At 47.6% G+C, this 23,523-nt stretch overlaps 1 protein-coding gene across 19 annotated transcripts in view; it reads right to left on the reverse strand.

Annotated features, from left to right (window-relative positions):
- Nucleotides 1–23,523, reverse strand: part of caska (calcium/calmodulin-dependent serine protein kinase a) — a 101,442-nt gene that overhangs the window by 37,485 nt on the left and 40,434 nt on the right. For all 19 annotated transcript variants that reach the window (XM_027005229.3, XM_035522770.2, XM_081720498.1 and 16 more), the window contains exons 2-5: nucleotides 21,472–21,584; nucleotides 7,424–7,529; nucleotides 4,576–4,653; nucleotides 3,559–3,631 (exon numbers count right to left, since the gene is read on the reverse strand). In XM_027005229.3, the coding sequence (XP_026861030.2) occupies nucleotides 3,559–3,631; nucleotides 4,576–4,653; nucleotides 7,424–7,529; nucleotides 21,472–21,584 (370 nt within the window). The remainder of the gene's footprint in view (nucleotides 1–3,558; nucleotides 3,632–4,575; nucleotides 4,654–7,423; nucleotides 7,530–21,471; nucleotides 21,585–23,523) is intronic.

A 23,523-nucleotide genomic window follows, 5' to 3' on the forward strand; every position in this document is an offset into this window, starting at 1 on the left:
TTCTTGATTGAGAACAGGTGTGGCAGTAATCAGGCCTGGGTGTGGCTAGAGAAACTGAACTCAGCTCTCAAAAGATAAACCACAGTTCATTCATGTTTTAACAGGGGGGGCAATCACTTTTTCACACAGGGCCATGTAAGTTTGGAATTTTTTCCCCCTTAATAATAAAAACCTTCTTTAAAAACTGCATTTTGTGTTTATGTGTGTAATCTTTGTCTAATATTTAAATCTGTTTGCAGATCTGAAACAATAAGATATCAGGAAGGGGGCAAAGATCTTTTCACACCACTGTACTTTTGTGAGGAACTCGTGCAATAGCTAGCTGTGCAAAACGGCTTTGCTCTATTGCAGGAGCATTCTTGGTGACTCAGTGAGACATTCTGAAGACCAGAGAAGGGCGATGCATTCTTCAGAATGAGTCAACATCAGTCTGCATGTGTGGGAGAGAGGGAGTGAGATCGAGAAGTGAGATCGAGAAGTGAGAACGAGAAGCGACTGGGCTGTTTCTCTCCTCATGTCACATCTCTGTCAGGTCTCTTTCTCTGTGTGTGTCAGGTATGTTTCTCAGGTGTGTTTCTCAGGTGTGTTTCGCTCCTAGTGTCAGGTGTGTGTGTGGTGTGTTTCTCTCCTCATGCCAGGTCAGGACTTTTCCAGAAACAGCTATGTTGCTCTCTGCATCAGCCTGAAACTAGAGAATCCTGAAAAAGCTTTTCTGCACATCTTTACTAGATCTGAATCTGTAATCATAGTGGAATAGCTGCCAAACATCTGATAAACTCTTCAGTGTATAACCTCACCTCAGTGCTGGTTTCCTTGTCTCAGTATAGTTCCCTGTTGTCTCCAGTAACACTGCTAATGACCTCAACCACTTACCACACCACACACATTTACATAGGAATTCCAGTCTTGAAGGGAAGTTCTGCCTGGGGCTTCTATGCTTTAGCACACAATCCAACACAATCGCACTCTGACCGATTAGAACTGAGAGAAGTCAAACACACTTCTCTTTTATGCCTGTGTCCATTAAAAATATCAGAGACAGGATATTTTCTGAACATAACAACAGTGTGCTATTCAGTCTAATCAGAATATGCGCAAAAAAAGGTAATGCAGGTTTATACAGTAATGCAAATTTCACAGATATGTTGCTCTCCATATCATTATTTCAAGCAGAACAACATTCAAATTCCTGCTGCCTCCAGTCAACCATGCTTGACTCTCCTCTGTATTCAAAGAGTGGCACGAAATGAATGACTAATGCCGATATCTGAATTTAGCTCCAGACTTGCTTATGCTGTAGAGATAAACTCGCCGTGTTCTCTTCGCGAGTTAGCTGTGTGCCTACGCTCCAGGGTTATCCGGCTAGCATGGCTTCCACATCTCCAACTCGCACCACTGCGTGTACACACGCCGGCCTGGACAGCTGCGCGTTTCCTTGCTCAAAGTGCTTTTCGTCTTTCTCCCCTCTGCTCTCACGCCACAGTGTGTGTGTGTGTGTGTGTGTGTGTGTGTGTGGGGTACTAGTTTTCTAGTTCTGCATTCCTCTCTGGTGTACTATACAGAATGACCCATCTGATACCTAGAAAAGAAGTGAAAGCACCAGGTCATGAGTTGAAAACATTCACCGGAAATAATGGCTGAATGAAGACATAAGATTAATGCACCAGTCTACATTGTGAAAGGCTTCCAAACACCTAAGGTCCTGATCTAATTTTCAACTGAATGGCTGCTTTACAAATGTAATTCAGCAGTTATATTTAAAAAAGCGATGTAATATTACTATTTATTGGCTGATCATTTTACATCCCCGGTGGGCCCAAGCCAACAAGATGGTGTAGCACATGAAACACACGCTGTACTCCATGAACCGAACCGTCCCCAAGAGGGCTGGGCCCAGGCCAGCTCGGTTCGATCCGAAGCGGCTACCATCGGAAAAGAGCCTTGTACGGAAGGAGCGAAAGCCTCTAAACTCCCACATCCTCAAGGGAAATTTAGGTGTTCTCAGGAGTGCAGGGTTACACGAAAGAAAAATGGCGAGAGTCAGCAAGTCCGAGGTGTAAACGTGTCAGGTGAAAATGTCTCGGCATTCCAACATAATGACTACCCATCATTTCCAAATCCGTGACTCAAACAAAATGTGTCTTGACATTTTCATCCATTTCACTGTGCTGAGTTTCTGGACAACAGCACAAGTTGAGCTGTTCTTCTGAAGAAAAGAAACTCGATTGAGAAAGTCAAATCTATTAACCAGTCTTGCAGTGACTGCCTCCAGACCAGGACTGCGGGCTGCCTCAGACCGCTCCCCTGCCCCGAGGGGGCACACTCCAACATGAGGCAACAAAACCGGCTTCCACCACTGTGGTTCTGATTCAGAAACTCCATAATTATTTTTGATAAGTCGGGGTTTAGCAAAGCATAACAGTGGTCAACAAAGACTTCACCCCATTCAGAAAAATACCTCCAACCTCATGTATTTTTGCACACTGAATCCAAATATTTTCAGAATTTCTCTATCAGTTTTTTATTTTATTTTTAAATTACATCCGATATTATATATAGTATGGAAAAGTGGCACCAAGGAACGTAGATCCCCTTTATGCAGGTGACCTACATTTGGACAATGAAGAGGGATGTTTCAGGTGAAAACCACAGACATACAGAAGCAAGCTAATACATATTTAACTTGAATTAACATTGGCTGTGAAAAAGTAATATACAAATATCGCAAATTTTAATTGCTCTGTCATTTAAAAACCATGCCTAGTTTTTAAAATTCTAAAAACATTTTTGAATTCAGCACAAAAAGTGTTACAATGTCCACCTGTTTTAGTTTAAAAAGGTTCTCCAACATGTAGGCTTTGAAAAAAATACTTCATTATAATTCATGTGATAATTTTGACACATCTAACTAGTAACTATGGTTTAAGAAAAAAAAGACAACTGTTAAAAACAATAGAAAAATTCAGTTGTTTTTAAATATATGTTTGGTGCTGGTGTAGGAACTACACTACCTTATTTAGATCATGCTATGGTAAGTGTGATCGCAGGCTGTTTTTATCTAATGAATAGAGAAGTTATTCACTTCCACTGTGTGTGCATGTTTCTGTCGTACATATTTGCAGATCGCAGCCACACGACAGCAAGCTCTGTCCTGTTTCGCCTCTTTACAAAAACAGTGCCTCGGTTCACCTCGCACACAGCAGACAAGATGTGGAATTTGTACAGTCATTAATCCTAAAAATACATCCATGAAAGAGAATCCTATTGCGTTCTGCTCCAAACCCGCATGCACATTACAGCAGTAAGATACTGCCAATCAACTGTGTAGTTCACAGAACGAAAGGGTGCATCCCACCCCCCCCGGCCGCCCCCACCCCAAATATAAATAAATAAATACACAGCGATACACATACTGAAACTTCATCAAGCTTGGAATCCAGATGCACAAGATGAAAGAGCATGTTCTCAAGTAAGCAATTTAGACACAACATCGCAGTGTGGCTGGAAGCATCTACAGGGCCCACGAAACAAAAAGAAACAAATCAACACTGAGCCTACCTTCACGTCTCGATGAATGACGTTGTTGTCGTGGCAATACCGCAGCGCTTCAAGGATTTGTCTCATGTAGTGACTAGATAAAGGGGAAAAGAACTACATTGGGTGTCGTGAGGAAGAGTCCCCCCCCCGAGCGTAACGGCCCCATACGCGTGTGCCATACCACCAGCACGGCGACACAGCAACACCCGTCCGTCTGGCTCGGGGGATCCGTGTACATTTTTCACTGATGTCTCTCTGTCTGTCCCTGAGAGGTCACTGTGAGTCAATCTCAGCTCCATAACGCAAGATGTGTGGGGCTGTGGAATTCAAATTCAGTCCAGAGCTCTCCAGACCAGCACGCTGGTTACTTGTTACTCAAATGACATTACCAATCGATTTAGGAATAATCTAAATGCAATCACATGATCAACACAGTCATAAAGGCCTTTTTAAATTTAATCAAAGTATGAGATATGTGTGTTCATAAGTGTTATGAGTTATGTGTGTGCTCATAAGTGTCATGAGTTATGTGTGTGTTCAAAAATGTTATGAGTTGTGTAGGCTCATAAGTGTCATGAGTTATGTGTGTGTTCATAAGTGTTATGAGTTATAACCACCCTGAGGAGGGTTTGCTGAGTGGCTCAGTGTGTACTTGGCTGCAGGTGACAGTATCAGAACAAATGTATTAAAGAACTCTTGAGAAATGACACACAAGGTATGACAATCCTACAAGCTGGCCTACAGGAGCACGCTGGATACTCTAGAGGTGTGTCTGGGTGAGATCAAATACTTTCAATTGTACCACAGTACACAGTATAACGTGCAGGGATTCTGGGGAAGTGCATCTGTCGGAAAGGTGTGTGAGCAATATCAGGAAGTATAACGCCACATAAATCAATACTCTCATAGTCTCAAACTGAAAGCAACGTTTCCCAGAAGAATGCTACAACACAAACCTTCCCAACAAAAACAAGAACCACTCTTCTTAAATTTTACTGGCAGTGGTTTGGCTTGCGCTGACGGTATGAACCTGCTCACCTGGCTACGGCCTCGCTGTAGACAAAGCCAGCATCTGCCCTCTTGACGATCTCAAAACAGAGGTCTGCTCCATCCATACTGAGGGAAAAGGACAAATTTATCAAAACATGTACAGCCTCTCGCAAGGATATCAAAATTGAGTGCCCCTGTTTTCCTAAATGTATAATTACTAGTCTACTACTATTTTATTAATTTTTCATTTGTTTATTCATTTATTAGTTTTTTTTTCCCCCATTCACGCGGGTGGGGGGTGTCACGGAAATGGATTTTGCCAACTCAGGATGTCTAACAGGCAAACTTCCTCAGCTCTGCTCTCCAGAGCAGACACTCCACAGAAACGCGCAGCTGCGGCTCTCCAGATAAGACTTGGTGCCGCGCTCCCATCCCGCTGCAAGTGAGCTGCCGCGGCTGGCAAGCTACGGCAGGAAGCTCTATACTTGGATTAATAAAGACGGCCTCGCTCCAAAAAAATGCCGAAGCACTTCCCAAACAGGAAGGAGGAGGGCAGGCATGTGGGAATTCCAATACTGAGCATAATGGATGAAAAACAGGAACTGCAAGAAATTCACTGATACTCTTGGAGGTGCTGAGACTGACTCAGTGTGCTAACAGAGTGCAATTCAGTCTCACACGCTAACCTTAGTTTACATAAGTGCACCACAATTATAACTGCACAGAACCTCAGCCACATGACCACACCTACACATACAAGTTCACGTTTGGTTTATTTTTGGTTTATATTTATTATATACTGACCTATGTGCCGCACGCTTACAACGTTACTGACTGTATTGTATTTCCTATTATCTAACCCACTCTCAGTTGCATTAATCTCAACACTGTGACGGTTCCCTTTTCCACAGATAACCTCCAATGCAATCATTTAATTTCTTCATTACAACAGCCCTTCAAGTGCAATAACGTGCCCTGTGTAATATCTCCTTTTCATTCTGCGTGCATTTACTTAGCTACATTATTTTTATATCTTATAGTCCATAAGTGTGTTTGTATTGTATACTTTTGTAGCTTTCCCCTAGTTAGGCATCCACAGGCTTGCTCCAAACCGCCTCTCATTGTACTTGTACAGTGACAGTGAAGATCTCATCTCATCTCAGTCTACGTGCTCACCTTAGTTGCACCGATATAATCAGGAGTGCTGAAGTATTTTTAATAATCAGGAGTGCTGAAAATATTTTGGAATGCATCAACAAAGTCTCATATGTAAAGTGCTTTTGCACTCTCAGGCATCCGACGTATTAATAAAGCTCTCCAATTTTGAACGGCCTGCATCTTCCTGGTTGCATGCAATTCCCCCGAGGCCTGCGGGTGTGGCCCAGACAGGTCCATGTAAACGCCAGTCAGAGGTGCACACAGCCCCCCAAACCCCTGCTTTAGACCCCCCCACTCACCAGTCTGCAAAATTTAAGGATACACAGAAATAATCAGTTCCCTTAATATGCAATTTCTCTGCTGTCTATGCAAAACATCCAAGCGTCCAATTAAAAGAGGCTGGAATTGTAATAGCTACAGTGACTTTAACATGCTCTCCAGATCTAGCAAACGGAATGTTAGCTGGCCGTGTAACTGCCATGCATTAAAAAGCTAGCCATGCCAGGGGTAAGGTTGGGGCTCCGGGGGACGCGGCGAACTAAACACGAAAGCTTTCCCAAATACTCCTTTTGCTGAGGAATTGTGCGCAAATCCACCACTGGCCAGGCTTTGCCTCTAGATGGCATGCCTGAGTCCGGCCAGGTTGAGCAGGGGTTCCCAAGCGCGCTCCTCTGATTTTCCCTTTAATCCTGCCTGGTTCTCGTGACCCTTCGCCCTCCACCTGCCTGCTCCCAGCCGGCTGCCGGTGGGACGCGTGGTGGTGATGACGATGACAACGACGACGAACGAAGGGTAGGGCGGCGCGCGCGGGCAGACGACCCGCGAGATAGGGAAGACTCGTTATTAACGGCCGCTGTTCTCCGCACGCCCGTGCTCGCTCTCCCAGCGCGTGCCGGCCCGGTAACGGTGCGCTAAGTGGACTAAATTTAGCCTCGGGAAGCGCGAGCGGGTCTTTCGCTAACCATCTGCAGCGCGCATAGAGACGCTGCTGGACAGGGCCCAAACTAAACGGAAAACACGACGCCTTTCTGGAAACGAAGAGGGCAGTGGGACCGAATGATTAATATTCCCACGAAGCGTATTTATTCGTGGTTTATCAAAACAGGTCACGAGCAGGCAGATATTGTTGTTACCATGACCACTGTATCAGTAGTCAAACAAGGGGAAAGAATGGCTGAGTGAAAAAAAGGTGTGCCGTGGAGAGTGAGCAATTAATGCAAATCAACACAAGCCAATTAAAACGATTCAAGACGAATGCCCTGACGTCAGCTGTTAACAGGCCTGAAGTCTGGCCTTACTGTTACGTTTCTGTGAGGGGGGAGAAATCCTGTTTTAAAATGTCACATCAATTATTAGAACTCGCTCAACTAAACAGCAAATTGCATAAAAGGCAAATTGGGGCCCGCCTGTGGTTGAGCTGTGCATGAGTGAATTAGCCTGTTCATCAGACATATGAAAGTCACTTCCCCGAAAGCTCTCCGTCTTACTAACTCACCACTGACTTACACCCACCCACCCACATGGTTTAAACAAATCTGCCTATTCGGCCCAGAAATGTGAAAGCGAGAAGTAGGGGCCAAATCTCCATGTGCGCACAGTGTATTCTTGCCTAATGGGCGTCACTGGTGCGGCTCTGATTTTGCGCGGATTAACATATCCCACGAGGACCAAGCGCTGTGAACAAAGCCCCACAGAAAGTGTGAAGCAGAGTAGAAGGGCTTTGAAACAGGTCACTTACAACTCAAAGACCATGTAGAGCATCCCATCAGAACTGTAGGTCTCCAGCAACTCCACAATGTGGGGGTGCTTGAGCATGTGACATATGCTGGCCTCCCTCTTCAGATCTGGGGGGAGAGAGAGAGAGAGAGAGAGAGAGATGTAGGGAAAGAAAATTACAGACTGTTTATTATTGAACTTTTCTTGAGTAGATGGCATGACAGAAGCAGAGCGCTAGACTACGATCCAAAAAACGATGAGATGAGTCAGTACTGCCCCACCCAGTGAGCTCCCTTAATCCCCAGGCCTGTGGAGAAGAGCATCATCCAGGCTTGGAAACACACACCATTCGTTCCCAGGAGACACAGCTGCTCATGTGAGGAGGCTGTTGAGGAGCTGGAGAGGAGAGGAGAGGAGAGGTGGAGAGTGACGGATGAGCGGCTAGGGGACACGCCATGGTGCTAGAGTGCAGGCAGAGCCACACAATCGTTCGCTTAAATGTAGCGATGACGCTATTTCACTTCAGTCAACGGGATATAGATGTAGCTCAAAGACAGATATGAACATATACATTATCCCTACTGCACGGGTGTGTGTATCGCTTGTGTATCATTATCGCAATACTGGCCTTCGCAATACTGATTGCCTGCACTATAGAAACAAGTGCCCTAACAAATAAGATCTTTTAAAACATATGCTGAAAGCATTCTGATCAACCTTAGACATTCTGTGGGTGTTTTAAAGAATCAAGATATTTATGCACTCCAACAAGAGTAAATAATTTCAGTCAAAATGATGCAGGCAATCTTTAACCATGACAGGCCAAGGCCCCAGTAGTGTGTTTTAATACATTGCATAGCATATTGCAATTGCAGAACATGATAATATATAGTATCTGTAGCCTTGTTATGCAACCTTAGAGCATACACCCACACCCACACCCACACTGTATAGATCTGGTTAGGCCATTCACTGCACAAAATTCTACTGTACATAAACCAGAGTAACCCTGGCATACTATAGACTACTGTATCGCACCACAGACCTCAGTACCACACCACTTCAGTTTTGCAAGACACCCACACTCACTGGACCACAACTTATGCACTTTTTCCACAATACATTTCATGCTTATTGACACCAACTTCCAGAATCTGAAGTATTGTAAGGCAATGTGTGTGTTCAGTCTGAGGCGTACCACATGGGTCCTATTAGCACAGCGCTCCACTGTCCTTCCCATAGTTCCACCTCCGCCACCACCCCTGCTCCCGCAGAGCGGGCGGAGGCCGTGCACCACCGCCCCTCACAGATGCAAAGCGATGAGGTGAACAAAGATAGCCATGTTTGTGCTCGCAAGCTGCTGTTTACACAGGGCGGCCCCTGCACGGACTCACTCAAACAAACAAAAAAGTGAAAGCTTTTAGTGAACTGTGAAGCGGACTAAATATGGACTGTTACACGGCGCACACAGATCGAAAGAACCATTGGCTGGACTCGTTCAGCGAATGAGCGAGCGCATGTTTTGCCTTTGACCTCAATGTCAGGGTAACGTCAGCGGCGCAGAGACAACGCATTGGATTAGTCATGATTAGTCAAAGTGGTAGGGAAGAACACCGCTGTTCAGCAGAACTGTCAGCCGTGGGAAATCAGAGCCATGACTTGGAAACACTTGAAGAAGAAAAAAACTAACAAAAAAACAGACCCATTGTGAAAATCATTAAACTTACTTTCAACTAAAGCACTGAAGTGCTGTTTCAGAAGCGGCTTTAAAAATCTGATTAAGGCAACGTATAATGTCTACACACACTCGCCTATAGGGTTACAGCCATGCGTATGTGTACACACACACACACACACACACACACGCACCCACCCGTCTGCCTGCCTGCCCAACCTTACGCACACACATGCATACACACTGTAAACACATCATCTAAACGCATCATCAATGTGTTTGAGCTGTTTTGTAATTAGTTTTTCTGAAATAATTTAGCAAATTTTACCAAATTTTCATTACTCAAAGCAATTACCAGCCATCAAAACAGCCAACGAAACAGAATGTATCCCTTGCAATCCAACGCTGACAATGAAATTAAGCAAGCATCATGACAATTCTCAAAATGCCTTTGTGAAAAATCACCATCTGTATCGGCGCTAGAGAAACATGCAGCCTATAAGATGACGAGTTTCATCTTTTATCAGAGTTGAGGAAAGCCCTTCATGATATGTCTGACAATACACAGCAGGTTTGCCAAAACACAAATTACTCTGTTTTCTCACAGGCGACCATTTTGAACGCAATTTTTGAAAATTAGGAGTGACGGGTTAATGGACAGTTTGGTGGTCAGTACGTTAAGATGTGGCCATGGTGGCCATTTCAGATCAAGGACGTCCTATAAAGTGGAAAAGAAAGACTGCTTTGAAAGTGCAGCCATGGAGGAGAAATCATCCGACCTGGTGATTACTGCGCTGATTTAACCGGCATAAAGCGCATCAGACCTGAGTATGCAGCATGAATGTGAACTCATGAAAAACGGGCTCTTTCTTTTATAATGTTGGTGAAAACTTTCACCAAAACATTCCAAGGTGCTGGCCACGAAATTAACCCTTTTGAGAGCACGAACTGTAAGATGTGCGCTACGTTTGACGAACTAAAGCCTAATGCATTCAGAATGCATTAAAACAAAAACAAAACAAGCAGGATATTTCAAGCCAATCCCAGAGTTTTAAAAGGCTGCAAGAGATCATCTATCCGACCTGTCTGCTGATTGGATATTGATAGGGTATTAAAGACAGACACTTGCCCTATGATTAATGCTCTCCTCCAACTCTTCCCCTTATTTAAAGCTCATCCCCTCACCAAGTTCAGACTAGATCAATGGCTGTGGGTGCAGAGTAGCCTGTAATGTGCTGTTTAAACAGATTCCTATAGCTGTGATGAAAGCCTGTATCAGGCTGGTGTCCGTCCCGCCGGACAGCTGTGCGCGATTCTCACCCTGCTGTGCCCCGATCCAGCGCTGCCACGGGGCTCCCGGCCAGTGGCCTCACGGTGGCAACGCTGTCGCTACAATGACCCTCAGCTCCACCCCCCAACAAGCTGCTCTCCTGTTGGGGGCACGTCTTACTAGAGGGCAGAGCCGGGACAGAGCCTCTCTCAGGAGGTGGGGCTCTCAAAGGACCAGTCTTCCACGTTTTTCTTTCCTTTTACATGTTGTCTTTGGTGTCCACCAGAGACATTATAATACGAGGAGACTTGCCACAGGCTAAGACATCAAAGCTTGTAATGCTTACGAGAGCAAAAGAGACCAGGAGTTTTATAACTTTTTTTTTTCAGTGAGGTAAAATATGCATTTGAAACAATACTACAGCAACCACTTTTGATTAGATACGTCTCTTCCCGTTGCAGGACTGGTCTCGTACGAGCTGAGATATCTACTGGGAGGCTTTGCCAACACAGCTGCTGAGCGGACAGACGTGCCAGTATGGACCTTGTGTCCACTTACAACATTTATGTGGCTTTATGTTCCAAAAACAGCCGGAATTCATTTTAAACGGCCATTTTCTGACCTCTATTTATTCCCTAAACAGGTTGTTTCTATTTCCACACCTATAAGTCAGAAAGAAAATAAATGAGCTCCGTTCAACATGGCCCATTTTTATAGCTTACATTCCATACATGTATCGTATAGACAGGGTGAGTGAACACAGTTGAACACACATTGTTTTAGCAATATTTACATACATCAAGATTCTTTATTTCAATTAAGCAGGGGAAATTCAGTTTTCCATGATAGGGCCCTTTAAGACACTTTGCTGGCCTCTTTGCGTGATTTGGATATTGTCTCTATTGTGTAGTGGAAATTGTACAGCAATCTCTTTAAATGTAGCCATTTGTCAAGCACAGATCATTCACCACACACACACAGAGTATTTTTATAGCTTACTATCGCATTGAATCATATCTAAATCTAGATCTAACCTTAACGTCAGCAACCAAATGAAAAATTTCATGTAGATTTATTAAAAATCCCTTTAGCTTCACAGGGCCATTCTGCTGGTGCTGATAGGTTGTTGTCTAATATTTTTTCATCCATAGCCAGGACATTTTTGTCTTCAAAATGTAGAAACACACACAATCACAGTAAGGGCTGGACGATGAGCAGCTGGCTCAGTGCATAGAGAGGACAGGCCGAAGGCACACGTCCAGCTCCTGAATGATCACTCTTATCCTCTCTGACAGATGAACACACACTGTGCTCCTCCCGCTGTGGCCATGGTCCTGCCCTGCTTTACGTGTGTGTGTGGGGGGGTGAACATCACATTTGCATGAAAGAGAAGAAGGGGAAGGAGAGAGAGAGAGAGAGAGAGAGAGAGAGAGGGAGGTGTGGCTTGCAATATTTAATACTTCTGAGAAATCATCATAGAACTACTGGAAGGCCAGAGGTGGCATCATTATGGCATCCAGGATGCACCTCAGAGTTTAGTACTTCACTTCATAACATGGGTCATGTGGAGTATAAACACAGCACAGTTCACGTGGGTCATGTGGAGTATAAACACAGCACAGTTCACGTGGGTCATGTGGAGTATAAACACAGCACAGTTCACGTGGAGTATAAACACAGCACATTTCACGTGGGTCGTGTGGAGTATAAACACAGCACAGTTCACATGGGTCACGTGGGGTATAAACACAGTGTGGCGTTGAACCCACGTGAACTGAACTATTTCACAGCTATGGCACACACCCTCCAAGTAAAGGCCAAAAGGAAACCATATCGGCTCTAAAGGCCAAACCTTCTGGGTGTGTTCAGGACGGCACTCAAGCCTTGCATGTTCTCTCTGTACTGGAGAGTAGCAGTGCTCGCTAAAGGATGGCAACCTGCATCTGTGTCCTGGGTTTACAGGACACAGAACTGAACCACAGCAAAATATTCTACTTCACTTATGCAGCTACATACTGCACCGCAGATATACAGTATTAAGCCATATTAGTGAGCCTGTAGTTAGAGACCAGCCTGCTTGGTTTTAACTAAAATTATGTACGTGTGATTACATACTCGTGTGACAGGCCTGTGATCGTTTAGACCACTCACAGCACAGTTAAAAACAAGGCTAGGACTTTTGAGGACTATGCAGTGCAGCTGTGTGTGATGTCTGTGTTAAAACGGGTTCGTCCGTGCTCTCCTAAGTGCATTAAGCTGGAATAATTCCCTCTGCATTGCTGCAGTCAGAGAGGCGTGCGGAGCAGCAGGAAGAGTCAACTTCCATCTAGGGTTAAGTATGCAGAGATAAAGGAGGACCCATGGGAATGACACACGCACACACATGTCACTTCTGAAAAATGGAAAAATGCTGTAGGAGAACTGGGAGCACTGTTAAATGTATTTGTGAAAAATGGAAAAATGCTGGAGGAGAACTGGGAGCACTGTTAAATGTATTTGTCTTTTTTCTTCACCCTACTCCTTATCCCCTGTGTTAGTCTGTCATATTTCTGTACATACAGCTTGATTATATGCTCAGAGAGGCTCTGCCTTGCTTCCAACCTATCAATATAGTCAGATATAGTCAATACAGCCAGACCTTACACACACACACACACACACACACACACACACACACCTCATCTTTCCGATGAGTGTCTCAGCTCAGAGCCAGTCTTTTCTCCTGGGACCACTGCAAAACAGCTTAGCCAAGCTGACCATGGTGGAGAAGGAGTGCGTGTTGGTATGCGTGCACGGGCACACTTCAGAGTTTTCGTGCTACAGCACACTGGCGTGTGCGGCCCTTCGCTCTCGTTTAGGGGGGTGGAAACGAGACGTACAGAAGGGACATCCGAGGCAGATCAGTAAACGTCTGGCTGAAAAGGAAGTCACAACGAGGACAGACGGAGCAGTCTAATTCTCTCTCTCTCTCTCTGTCTGTCCTTTTCTGTGCCGCTCGTTTACAGCCAGACCAGAGCTGAACATAAAGGGGAAGGTAGAAGCCAGCGGCCAACTCCAGAAAACTGCAGGAGATGGGAGAAGGTTTCAGAGCCTAGACAAGCTTTCTGGGACTGTGTGATCTCCTGCCAGGAGTCATTAAATGTAAGGAACCCCCTGAGGGTTCTCTCTCTCACACACACACACACACACACACACACACACACACACACACACCCCACCAATACAACTGATATTTTTAAAATATTGAATATTAAATTGTAAATATTTAAAATATTCATTGGCATTTAGAGTAGACATGGCTCCATCACACTGGGTATAATCATGAGTGCCAAGCAGGAGAAATGAAGGAGAGGAGAAGGCTGTGGCCAGGTAGAGAGGCAGCAAGAGTAAGACCCCACACACACACACACACACACACACACACACACACTCCCCCAACACACACACACACACACACACTCACACCCCCAACACACACTCCCCCACACACACACACTCCCCCACACACACACACACTCCCCCACACACACACTCCCCCACACACACACACTCATACCCCCACACACACACTCCCCCAACACACACACACACACTCCCCCACACACACACACTCCCCCACACACACACACACACACTCCCCCACACACACACACTCCCCCACACACACACACTCATACCCCCACACACACACTCCCCCAACACACACACACACTCCCCCACAGACACACACTCCCCCACACACACACACACACACTCCCCCACACACACACACTCCCACCCCCCACACACACACACTCCCACCCCCACACACACACTCCCACCCCCACACACACACACACACACACACTCACACCCCCACACACACACACTCCCCCACACACACACACTCCCCCACACACACACACACACTCCCCCACACACACACACACACTCCCCCACACACACACACACACTCCCCCACACACACACACACCCACACACACTCCCCCAACACACACACACTCCCACACACTCCCCCACACACATACACTCCCACACAGACACACACACACTCCCACCCCCACACACACACACACACACACTCCCCCCCACACACACTCCCCCCCACACACACACTCCCCCCCACACACACTCCCCCCCCCACACACACACACACTCCCCCCCCCACACACACACACACTCCCCCCCACACACACACACACACTCCCCCCCACACACACACACACTCCCCCACACACACACACTCCCCCACACACACACACACTCCCCAGCCACGAGCACAGAGCACCGTGAGCGAGGGAGTGGAACAGAGCCAGCGGACAGCTGGGAGCTCAGCAGGAGTCCGGGTTGGGGACAGATCCAGAACCCACCTCAGAGCTTACAGACGACGGCCCAGCTGCCCCTGTGACGACGAGGGTCAGCCGTTCAGGGCCATGGCACGGAGCCCACACGGGCCGTTTAAAACCAGTGGCAACGTGTGGGTGTGGGTCTCATCCAGCCATGACATGACGTCCCTTTGTAGCTACTCTAACCCGGTGGGTTTCCCACACAACGGCATGTTGAGGAGGAGCAAAGGTACCCAAAAATCAAGAAACCGTAGTCTTCAGGAGTGCAGAAAAGGAGAGGTGATCTGTGTGAAAGAAGTTCACGTGGGCAAAAGGAAGACCCCAAACGCAGGAGAACTGTAATGAAAATCCCACGTCAAATATGACCACATGCATACTTCGTTTCTTCTGGTGGCAATATGACTGGAGTCTTGGGCTCCGTGCTGCTTCACCTGCAGACGATGCTATCAGCAACACATCCAGGCTCCGGCCTTCTCCTCAGATAGCAGCTACCGCCAGAGTGACTCAGCCCGTTAGCAGGCGATGTGCAGTTGAAATGAACACGCCTACAAATTCAGGAATCGCGGTAAGGAAGCAGCTGACAGAACTGCAGCTCTGCCTTCAGCAAACCTCAACCAGCATGTTCTGCTAATGTGGTTAGCAGTTCCCAGCTCATAGCGCAGTTCACCTTGTAGAAGCCAATATTGTAATAATTCACCAGTACTGTAGTAACCCCCAGAAATATAATAAAATTGCTTCCCTTAACAAAAGCGTTTTTACCAATAACGCATATTTTTTCCTAAGTTATTATATTCATAATTTTTGGTTAATGCTTTATTTTGAGTGTTGTAGAGGATTCATCTGTTCTCCACAGAGTACCTGTAACATTGTCATGAAGGAATCAGAGCAGTTTGGAGGCAGCAATCAGAGCAAGACTATAGAGACAAGAATCCGTGACGGGACGAGCATAAACAAGGTCAAAACTGGGAATGCAACTGGGAATGCAAGAGATATACTATTAGGAATACAAGGCTTTAATCCAAGGTGTGTACACATGTATCAGATGTGCATGTAAGGATTCGGAGTTCTTTAAAGCATAGCCTTGATGAGCTGTGGGTGAGGTGAACAGGTAAAGACGAGGGTCACACTTAGTGAGGCCATCATGAACACAAGGGTGTGGATAAACACAAAAGACAAACACACACGCAGCATTGCAACCGAAAACAACGCAGAGAAGAGAACAGGGCAGCAGACATCGTGACAGATCGACTGTGACTAACGTATCAACAACATATATACGTGAAGCGTCTGAATACACTAAAGTAAATATCTTGAAGATGTACTATTGATATTTATATATTTATATCAGCAGATTATAGACAGATCTTATTTACACAGTTAATGAGAACACTTAATCTCTGGCTAATCTACTGAATGCATTCAGATGCCTCATTATTGCTACATAATTGATATGTTATTTTCATTACAAGTCTGTTTAATCTTTCATTACGAGTCTGTTTAATCGTTTCAAGTCTGTTTAATCAGATTAATCTAGAAATTACCATTCAAAATAAAGTGTCACCAGTACATAAATTCCCAATAATGTTATATGGTATTACAAATGATTAACTTGTAAATGGTTAATCATTCTCAATAACTGGCAAAAGGATATTATGTTATTAGGCAAATTACTATATTATTGTGTTTTAGTACCTTTTTATCAAGCGCATACTTTTATTACATTTCGTGGTTTGCTACGTAATTAGTCTTAAGTTCTACATGACCGCAATGTCCAGCTCCTCCGAGCTGTAGGAGGGGACACACAGTTCTGCAGACTGTGGGTTGTGAACTCTGGGGCTCGGGAGCCGCCTCTGTTCAGGGAGCAGATGAAGCCTTAACCAGCAGCCCTTGGGCAGAGAGGCTGGCCTGCAGTGCTGGAGCGGGGCCCACAGGTTTACTCCGGGCTGGTGAGTGCATGTCTATGACTTTCGGTACGCACGAGAGAGTCGTTTACGTCACATAACCGCAGTGCGATGGCCTCTGCTGTGACAGGGGAAGTGGAATGATAAGGGACACAGAGCGAAAGGGAAGTCAGCTCACCGACTTTCCGTTCGGGGAAAGAAGATCCACTTTTTTGAAAGAGGACTTTGCCGTGCTCAGCCGACAGCTGTCTGACCTGAGACGTGAAGTGCCGATCTAGAGCGGCGTGCCGACGCACTTGCGCTACTCGCGGATCCGGAGAGGAGCACAAGATCGGCTGACCGCAGGCTGACATGTGGCTCCTTCTCACTTGCACACAACAAGTGGCGCCACGCGTGCTGACACTGTGTCTTTCTAGGTAGCGGTTCTGTGTGCTGGGAGATATTTGGAACCAGCGGTTCTGTGTGCTGGGAGATATCTGGAACCAGCGGTTCTGTGTGCTGGGAGATATTTGGAACCAGAGATGAGTGCAATTCGGAGCTCAGCACGATGCTGAATACCTGCTGGGTCTGAACGGGTTCCTCTGCGGAGCACCAGCCAAAAGCCCAGACTGCGCAGTGGCAGCCCAGTCTCTTCTGACAGCACCAGAGGCACTGCAGCGTTCATGCGCTGGACTGGGGAAGCAGGGTGCAGCTCTGCTGGGCTCACAGGCATATAACAGCAAGGCCTGACGCTCTGCTAACAGCTCTCTCTCTGGGCTGCACGCGGAGGCACCCGCCGCTCACAGCACATACTCACTGTTCAACCCACAGGACGACTGGAAAACACGCCTGGCATCTGGTATATTACTCAACGTGAGCCAGTATGAAATCTGAAGATGGCATATGTGTAAAGGGAGGTGCAGACTACATACAGCAGCGTCACAGATAACATACAAGCTGAGGGTGAAAACATTATTCTGGGAACAGCGAGTGCAGCGCTTATGTGTAAAGAAAGAAACCAGCTCTTTCCTGATGAAGAATGCTACATTTCAGCAGACATTTTCTGTCAATTTGCCCTGATGAATGTAGCGCAAGGGCCCAGGCTATGGATTCTGCGCTTTAACTCCACTCTCTGCGTATTTGAAAAATTTGGAGCAGAAAGACCTTGCTGTTAAAACTTGTTTTGTCAATTAAAGCATGGAGGATCAGATTTGTAAGTGGTGTCAAGCACGACCAGGTAGGGCGCAGGGTGGTGGATCGACAGGCAGGACTGTTGCCTGGTGCTTGTGACCGGAAGCTCAGGGGGAAGCTGGCCTGCTGTGAGAAGCTTCGTCACCGTGTGGGAAGGGGGCTGTTTCCCGGAGGTCAGGTGAAGAGATGGCCAACCCTTGCGCAGGCATGCGGTGGAGAAGTGAGAACAGTGGCAAAACAGCCACTGCTTGCTCTGGTTACGCGGCAGGGGCTCGGTTTCACTTCACTTCGCTGAATTTGAGCTTCCTGGCGTGTTTCTCACCCCCGTGCTCGCACTCGTCTGCGCTGGCGTGTTGAACTCCACCTAGGATTACAGCCACGACGAAAAAACCTCTCCGCCGGAACGCTTCCACTTCTGCAGGATGCAGGCGGACGAGCTGATCCAGCTGCCCGAGCCAGGCTTGAATCCAGAGGAGGGCCCTCCTGCTCGCTGGGGGCCTGAAGAGCCTCCATCAAGCATTGCAATAAAAGCTCCATTCAACAGAAATCACTGCAGTGGTGGATGCACAACAAATAGGATGGATTCACTATCGAAGTAAACGTACAAAAAGAGTCTCTCAGTCTAGGGGGCAGCTATGCACGCACGCTTATAAACGCGTTCTCGCGGGCTCCTGGGAGCTCACTCGGTGCATGCAGCACTTCTGAGGCCCCCTTAGTGAGGTTAGTGGCACACAGAGTGTCTTAGCCCCACCAAACAGACAAAGCCACTGCCGCTAATAATTCCGAACGATTCAGACCGCCTGCTAACGAAGACCGATGGAAACAACGGCAAAGACAGAAGAGAGCGAGACAGCTACAGGGGAAGGATGATGAAGGTTAAATATTTAAGCCGTGTGCGCCTGTTCAAACTTTAACACCGGCACAACGCAGCAGGAAGTCGTGAAATATGCATGGATACGGATACGCACGAAGTGTACGAGCATGTGGAGGAAGCACCGTCACAAGAGACGTGCAGGTCAGATGGAGCTACCCAGGGTGGTCTGCTTTCGAGCAGATGAAAGACCCAGGAATTATCAAGCATCAATGGCAGAAAAAAGCAAAAAACACAAAAACGTAATACTCTTTCATGGCTTTGTGCAGTGTAGTCTTGTGGGGAGCGATGTTCTATCAGCTCCGAAGTCACGGGTTCTTTTCTCAGTGAGCGTGTGCATGGTTATCCAGGTCGAGATGTTAAATCACTCTGGATCAGAGGCTCTGCTAAGTGCAGTAAATGTAAACGCTTTGATTCAGCTATGCCCTTACATTTGAACAAACACGAACGAGTCTTTGAATCTTTCAGTTATAATAACAAATTTATCTCCTTCTCTTTGGAAGGATTCCTCTCTGTAGAAAATCCTGTGAACAGAACGACTTTGAAAAGCACATGTTACAGCGAAAGAACACATCTGAACCTCTGTGGCAGTGAGGATCTGGGCACTTAGCTAAGATCTTTCATGGGCGACTATTCTGCTAAACAGGGACAGAGGTTTGCCCTACACAGCTGTATGTCCCTGTGTCCTTCTGGGTCTGTGAGGCCAGTGCGGCTGCACTGTGACCCGAGCGGCGCTCCGGGCGTAATCCCGCGCGGCACGCAGAAGCGCATGGCGAACGCTGGGGGCCAGGGAGAGGTTAGGAGCATGAAAGGGGCTCTGTGTCTGTGTGGCGCGGCGGAGCCGGGCCGCAGGGGAGGGATCAGAAGGTTCTGAATGCTTCACTCAGCCCTGGAGACGGTGAGGATACCAGCAGGAGCAGCCCGTAGCCTCTGTGACTAAGCAGAGGGAAAATAACCCGGCCACGGCCCCGCCCTCCAGTGAAGCAGACCCAGGGACCCGCCTCGGAATGCTCACAACGAGGAAGACCACCTGTAGGAATGTGAGATTTAAATACACAGACAGCCTGTAACGCCGTAACAAAGGACTGAGCACTCTGATACAGTCCAGCCACCGGCAGCTTACACCGCACGGGGATACATGTTAAAGGAAAACTATGGAAGATTGGACCATAATGTAAACGAAGAAACAAGCGCATTACTGAAAACGCATTACTGAATTACTGAAATATGACAAAACCACGAGCCATGTTCAGGTGTAGCCGCGCGCACCTGCAGGCCGATAACAGTGCGAGTCCCAACTGCTGAAAGGCAGAGGACTGGCATGGACTCTGTTCACCATCTCCAGACCTGTGCGTCTCCTGCCTTTTGTGGGGTTCTGTCCGGTGTGAGAATCTCTGCACTGTTGGCTTCGGTTTTCCCCCTTCAGCTTTAGCCTCTCCCATAACTTCCGTGCCACTTCCACGTCGGGCACACCCTTGCACCTAACGCATGCTAATTAGCAATCAGGGACACATGAAAGGTGTTTTCTAAACTTAAAACCATGAACACTCAGGTCTCCTCTCAGTGCCTCAGCAGCGTGGCTCCAGCAATCAGCACGTTTACATGCGTATCTGGAGAAGCAGGATTCAGCTTCAACAGACACTGGTGAGGCCATCTAACCCAGTTAAGAGAGCAAGCCCCGCCCTCAATGACAGGACCTGCCTGTCAGCATGGAGCGAGCGTGCCGCTATGATAGATGACCAAGCTCACAGCAGAGTGGAATTAACAGCACGGAGGCATGGTGCGCACGCACACACACACACACACACACACACACACACACAGGCTGTAAAATATCATATAGCTCTAATAATTGCATGCACTGTGTGTGAAATATGGCTAGCTATGTGGCATGATTAAAGACTGGCCTGAATTGTTTTCAGCGAAAATTTGGCTTGTAAGATCGTGTGTTTCTGTTCAATGTGCACGAAACACTCAACATGATATCTGTGATTGGTCTGGATGCTGGATGTTTAAAGCACATAAACGGTGATTTACTGGTGTGCTCATTTATTACCACTGCAGAGACCAATATAACAGTGCGGACTAACACAAACACCCTCTCATTTCCACTAGTGCCTCCATTTCGTGTGGTTCCTTTCTCACACACACACACACACACACACACACACACACACACACACACATACACATACGCGCACAAACATGCACACACACACACAGACACACGCACACCCTCCACTGCTCTTAAATGCTTTCTGGAGAGCCATTAAATCCAGCCTGCTTTGACCATATATGCAGCGTGCTCCAAACAGCCGGGTACTGGAGGTCTGTCTCTCCAACCTCTCTGCTCTGGAGGTCTCATCTCTCCAGAGATCTCTCCAACTGGAGCTCTCCCTCTGCAGCTCAGTCAACTCTCCTCACTGCCTCTCTGAAGAGCTCAGCTCAGCCCCAGTGCTATGCCACCTCCTGGGCTGTTGAACACCACAGTGCTCCAAGCCCCCACACATATATAACAGAGCAGGGTACTAAATTTTCACTCACGTACGCACACACGCGCAGCTATGCGGTGAACTATGCTGTGTATTATTCTCCGTCTAAACATAAAACTTTACACTCCTTCTTAAAAACATCAAAACTATCAGCAACTCGCACCACCTCAAAACACAGACAGAACTCTTTCCTCTTGTAAGGAATAAGGGTGCGCTTGTCTCACCCTCTGATGTAAGGAATAAGTGTGTGTGTGTGTGTGTGTGTGTGTGTGTGTGTGTGTTTGTGTGTGTCTCACACTCTTCTTTAAGGAATAAGAGTCTCAGTAAAGTAAAGGTGCGTCTTACCCTCTGTGCTGAGACCCGGACTGGAGGTGAACTTGGCCACATCCACAATCTTGACAGCAAACTGCTGGCCCGTCTCTCTGTTCATGCATCTTCTCACCACGCTGAACGGCCCTCTGGTGGAGAAACACACACACACACACACACACACACACAGTTAGAATCTGCCAGCTCGTGACATGCAGTTTTACAGCTCAGGCCCCTCTGGGGCATCTGGGAGTGTCGGGGCAGAAGCAGCACCGAGATCCCAGTCTGGAAAACCAACCCACCAAGGAGCTTAAGTGGCGAATCCTAACAAACATTCCGTTTATGTGGCGTCGACGGCCCCGCCATCATTCTAATGACCAAAAAACAGGTGCTGTAGTCTTAGGATGAGAGCCCACGACCCTGCACACAGCGCACACACACTCCTGCTCTCTCTCATGACGGTATCAAGCACAATCTTGCCAAAGCATACAGGGTTTGAGATTGACATGATCTGTGGAAATAACAATCCTCAGAAAATTAATTGCTGTAAAGTGGAGAAATTAACAACACTAAATATATTAGCATATTTATAATATGTCTCTTTCTGGCTCTCTGTCTGGCTTTCTCTCACTCACATACACACACATTCTTTCTCCCTCACACACTGTTTATGGCTCTCCATGCTTCCATCCATCCATCCATCCATCCATGCATCCATGCATCCATCCATGCACCCATGCATCCATGCATCCATCTCCTTGCTCCGTTTCTTATCTTGCAGCCCGCAGAATCAGGCACGCAGGTCTGAATAATCAGCATGTCTGAATCAGCCACTAATAAGTGAACAATCACTCCAGGTGCTGCCTGTCTGTGCTTGAGGAGAGGGCGGGTGGAGGAGAGGGTGGGTGGAGGAGAGGAGCAGGGTGGAGGAGAGGAGCAGGGTGGAAGAGAGGGCGGGTGGAGGAGAGGAGCAGGGTGGAGGAGAGGAGCAGGGTGGAGGAGAGGGCGGGTGGAGGAGAGGGCAGGTGGAGGAGAGGAGCAGGGTGGAGGAGAGGGCGGGTGGAGGAGAGGGCGGGTGGAGGAGAGGGCGGGTGGAGGAGAGGACGGGTGGAGGAGAGGAGCAGGGTGGAGGAGAGGGCGGGTGGAGGAGAGGGCGGGTGGAGGAGAGGAGCAGGGTGGAGGAGAGGGCGGGTGGAGGAGAGGAGCAGGGTGGAGGAGAGGGTGGGTGGAGGAGAGGGCGGGTGGAGGAGAGGAGCAGGGTGGAGGAGAGGAGGCGGGTGGAGGAGAGGAGCAGGGTGGAGGAGAGGAGCAGGGTGGAGGAGAGGAGGCGGGTGGAGGAGAGGAGCAGGGTGGAGGAGAGGAGCAGGGTGGAGGAGAGGAACAGGGGGCTGGCCAGCCCCGTGCGGGGACGAGGCTGTTTTTAGGCCGCCAGGAAGCAGATGGCAGTGAGACACGGGGGCACACTGCACCCGGTCCTCCAGAGACACAGAACAAACCTAGACGCTAGAGCAGAGTGACACGGCCTCTTTCTGAGACGCAAGGCCTAGATTCAGTGACAGGGCAGAGAGAGAGAGAGAGCGAGAGAGAGAGAGAGAGAGGGAGGGAGGGATTACTGTAACCTCTTGGGATCCAGTCCAGTCAGGAGTCTGAAGGCTGAGCTGCTCTGAGCATGTCACTAAATCTCTGACCTCCATCTCTGCTGGCTTAGAGAACTGCTAGTGGTTAGAGGCTGTGGGATGAGCGCGCGTGTGTGTGTGTGTGTGTGTGTGTGTGTGTGTGCGTGCGCGTACATCTATGTTTTTGTGGGCATATATGTATGTGGGTGTGTATCTGAGAGAGATGGGATTGTTTTTGTGATGAATGGCTCCTCTCACACTAAATGTTTTGAGTGTTGATGGCAGGCACTGTTCTGTTAGGTGTTTGGACGTGCGTCTCCTGCAGTAGTGTTTGGACGTGCGTCTCCTGCAGTAGTGTTTGGACGTGCGTCTCCTGCAGTAGTGTTTGGACGTGCGTCTCCTGCAGTAGTGTTTGGACGTGTGTCTCCTGTAGTAGTGTTTGGACGTGTGTCTCCTGTAGTAGTGTTTGGAC

This window comes from Electrophorus electricus, chromosome 9 (genome assembly GCF_041902795.1).
Source record: "Electrophorus electricus isolate QZ-2024a chromosome 9, ASM4190279v1, whole genome shotgun sequence".
In the NCBI taxonomy this organism is placed as follows: Eukaryota; Metazoa; Chordata; class Actinopteri; order Gymnotiformes; family Gymnotidae; genus Electrophorus; species Electrophorus electricus.